General features: G+C 39.9%; 1 protein-coding gene across 1 annotated transcript in view; it reads right to left on the bottom strand.

Moving 5' to 3' along the window:
• The window catches only part of LOC134447103 (zinc finger protein 239-like), a 4,466-nt gene extending 2,791 nt beyond the window's left edge, over window positions 1-1,675 (bottom strand). The window contains exon 1 of the mRNA XM_063196388.1: window positions 1,612-1,675. Coding sequence (XP_063052458.1) covers window positions 1,612-1,675 — 64 coding nt within the window. The remainder of the gene's footprint in view (window positions 1-1,611) is intronic.
• Window positions 1,676-3,937: the final 2,262 nt, after the last annotated feature.

Below are 3,937 nucleotides of genomic sequence, written 5' to 3' on the forward strand. Positions count from 1 at the left end.
AAATCACCACCGAGACAGTTGATAGTTTACATTATTTGTGGTGATTGCCTCGCAGTAAACAGTTCCGTTTCAGTCCTTATTTTTGGCCTGTATCATGTGGTGGTTCTATGTTGAGTGTATATGGGTATGACAGCTGCTTTAGGGTCACTCCCTTAATCTCGCCTGCAAAGGCGGGCTGACAATTTCACAATTACTGGTCCTCCAATAGCGTAACTCTGTTCACTGTATGGCTCTGGTCTCATCCTATCGAGGGTTTAAACGGGAGGTGCTGTTGTGTTTTTCAGGATACCAGGGGGGATTCTGGTGATAACAGGCTCTTAATGTGAAAAGTCCTTTCTTAATTCCACAAAAGGTACACTGCTATCCGGTGTGTGGTGTTTTGTATACTGTTTACTGTTGTGGCCGTATGTTGTGTAAATCCGTGATTTTTTTTTTTTTTTAATGATACATTGTCTTGTAGTTACCTATTTTGTATGTAGTTTTTTTTTTTTTATTATTATCACAGCTAAGATAGTGTTATCAGATGTTGAAATTGACACAACCCCCATTAAAAATAAATGTTAAGATGGAGTTCATTTTGTTTTACTGGCCCGTTTGTGAAAGACATACAGGGATGTTTTTATTTTGTTACTGTTTGGTGTCATTGTGAAAGGGCGGGGGGACTCTGAGCTTTCGTTTACATTGTGGTTAAAGTACGCCACCCCTGCAATGCTCCTCAAACATTTTTTTAGACACGTTTCTTTCCATTTCCGTCTAAACCATCTCGCCGTTTAATCCTCTGGCATCAGGGAACATATCTAAGGAATCAGAAAATGTGGGTCAATTTCACGTGAAATCAGACCACTTTGGGACCCAAACCGACAATCAAGATTTCAGTCATACTTGGTGTGACTTTTTATTAGCAAGTTTGGCACCGCCAGAAACTGTCATTTGTGTGAATCGTGGACACCAAATATTTAGGGAGAAAAAAAGGTTCGACATATGGAGGGTAGGTAACACCATACATTCATTCTGATTAAAATCTGTGGTCGGGTCGGGGTCCCAAATGTGTCTGATTTTCACGTGGAATTGACCCCAAAATGTAATCATTCAGTGACTGTTATATTATACCATTTTGAGGGGGGTAATTCTTCAGTCTTACATCAGGCACAGTGGTTTTTGGAAAAACACTGGCTGTTGTTTGTCACATATTTTTCTCAAGGGGCCTTGATGTGTGGATGTAAATGAGGAAAAGGCCCCCCTGTGATGCCACCACAGAAAGCAGAGATACGATGTTGTGTCATGCATCATATCAATGGGGATATATGGGATCCAGGTTATCAAAAAATATCCAAGGCACTCTTCTTCTTGGTTGAAACAGATTTCAATAAACTTAAAGCTAGTTCATAATTGGAACTGTTAAAAATTGCCAACATGTTTCGTGCCAACAATGTTCTTCCTCAGAGCTTTTAGATAGTTATTTGGGGATGTTTTACCTTTGTTATGTTTGGTGTTCACTTGTGAATTGGGGAGGCCTTGAGCTTTCAATCAATTCCTTTTGTCCCAACATTTTGGTTAATTTTACGCCAATCCCTGCAGCTAACTTTAAACATTCATCTCTAACATTCTTACTGTACTTGTGGCCCCTTTTCCTGTGGCCTGTTGCTCCTGTGGTTTTCGTGTTATCCTCAGCCATCTCAACACTCCCTAGACATTAACAGCTTTCAAATGATCCAAAATAATCAAATTGTTGTTCTCCTAACACTCACACCTTAATGTGTGGTTGTAAGCATCTATGAGGACATGCTATTGGATCTCTGTATTCTGTGAAGGTATACCGTCATTTCCTAACGCATTCCATACATTAACGGGAAATTCTCTATTATAAACATACCTTGGGCTAATTAGAAAAAAGCTTCACATGAGGAAAGGAGTCAAAAAGACAAAAGGAAGTGATGACCATTTCTGAAGGACTTTAAAAAGTTGTAATATAGCAATCGAATTGTACAAATTTCGATGAAAATAAAAACTTAGAACAAATTATAAATGAGAAAAAAACAACACGTAAAAAATTGAAATTGATATTGTGGCATGTCTCTAGGAAATATGTGGTTTTTTCTTACCGTCCTTCTGCTGCCAATCTGAATTTTACAATAACCATGGCTCCCATTACAAAAATGCACGATGTTCTGTTACTGTTCCACAAGTCTCAACATGCCAGATGTTCTTGTCACAGTTACTTCAGAGTAATATGGGTCTTGTGCAACGATGTTAGTTGTAGTCGGAATTTTTCTGGTGGATTTTATGATGCACGTTGGAGGTGATCCCTTTACGTGCAAAGCCTTTTCCACATGTAGTGCACTGGAAAAGCCGTGGGGGGGTGGTGGATGGGTTGGGGTGCCTTTTCCCCAGTCATGGGTTCTATTATGGTTAAATGAGATCACCTTTGTATCTGAAGCCTTGTTTCCACATGTGGCACACTGATGAGGCCCTTTCTCCCCAGGTATGGGTTCTCTTGATGGTAAATGAGATTCCCAATTACGTTACAAAAAACCATTTTCCACATGTAGATGCACTCAAAAAGGCCTTTACGCAGTATGGGTAACTACTCTGATGAATTGATGATGAGCTACTTCCTTTCTCATTAATGACCTTTTCCGCATGTAATCGCAGTGGTATGGTGTTGTTCTCTAGTAATGTGAATTTTCATGATGGGTGATGAGGTGAATTTTTCCTTTGTTAAAAGCCTTTTCCACTAATGTGGCACAGCAGACAGGCCTATCACCAGTATGGGTTCTTTGGTGATGGTAAAATTGAGATCTTTTTCCGTACAAAAAGCCTTTTTTGCATGTTGTGTACACTGGTAACGGCCCTTTCTCCAGTTGGTGGATTTCTCTGGTGGTTAGTGACAATCATTTTTCCGGACAAAGCCTTTTCCACATGTGGCACACCAACCATAAGGCCTTTCTACCAGTATGGGTTTTCTGATGGGTTGTGAGGTGACTTTTTTGTGCACAAAGCCTTTTTTACACATGTGTGGCATCAGCAGTAAAGGTCTTTCTCCAAGTATGGGATTTTTCTGATGATGAGTAATGATGAGTAACCTTTTGCGTGTAAATCCTTTTTCCCAACATGTCGCACAAATCGTGCGCGCCTTTCTGCAGTATGGATTCTCTGATGAATGATGAGATCACCTTTCTGTGCAAAGCATTTTCCACATGTGGCACACTGGTGAGGCCTTTCTCCAGTATGGGTTCTCTGGTGGACGGTGAGGTGACCTTTTCTTGCAAAGCATTTTCCACATGTGGCACACTGATAACGACCTTTTCCCCAGCTGTCCGTTTGTCACCTGAGGAAATAAAGGAAGTAAAAAAACAAACTAGCTGATTTTTGAACTCACAACAGTAGTGAATTACAGAGTACAAAATCAATTTTACAGACATGGTAAATAGTTTTTACATCAGAGTAGTTTAATGAACATTTTCTTCAATTTCTGTATGTCATAATACCTTTTACCCAACTACTTGCAAATAACACTGAATTTTACTTAGGCACTAACAACTACTTGTGCACACACAACTTGTTCAGCTTTGGTATTAAAGCAAGTCAAAATTGATAAGGCACAATCGAGGAGAGTGTGTATTGTAATAAAGTTGAAAAAAAATAGTCTTGAGGACAACTTCGAAGCAATCGATGTGCTTTGCGTCCCAGTCAATTTTCCAATGTCTTCAATTTGGATATATACTGTGATAAAATATATGACACAAGCTTGTGCAGGCAAAAATGTTTGGGGCCCCTTTTAAAAAGGGCCCTTTTCAATCTGAAAAAAATATCATGCGCCCTAGGGACACAAGACTTGTGGCGCCAAAATTTTAGTTTTGTTGCAGACATGGGTGCACCCCAAAAACAACACACACAGATGGACCAAAAAGGCCCCCCATGTCCCCCTACGCCAAAC

Source organism: Engraulis encrasicolus, chromosome 4 (genome assembly GCF_034702125.1).
Source record: "Engraulis encrasicolus isolate BLACKSEA-1 chromosome 4, IST_EnEncr_1.0, whole genome shotgun sequence".
NCBI classification, from domain to species: domain Eukaryota; kingdom Metazoa; phylum Chordata; class Actinopteri; order Clupeiformes; family Engraulidae; genus Engraulis; species Engraulis encrasicolus.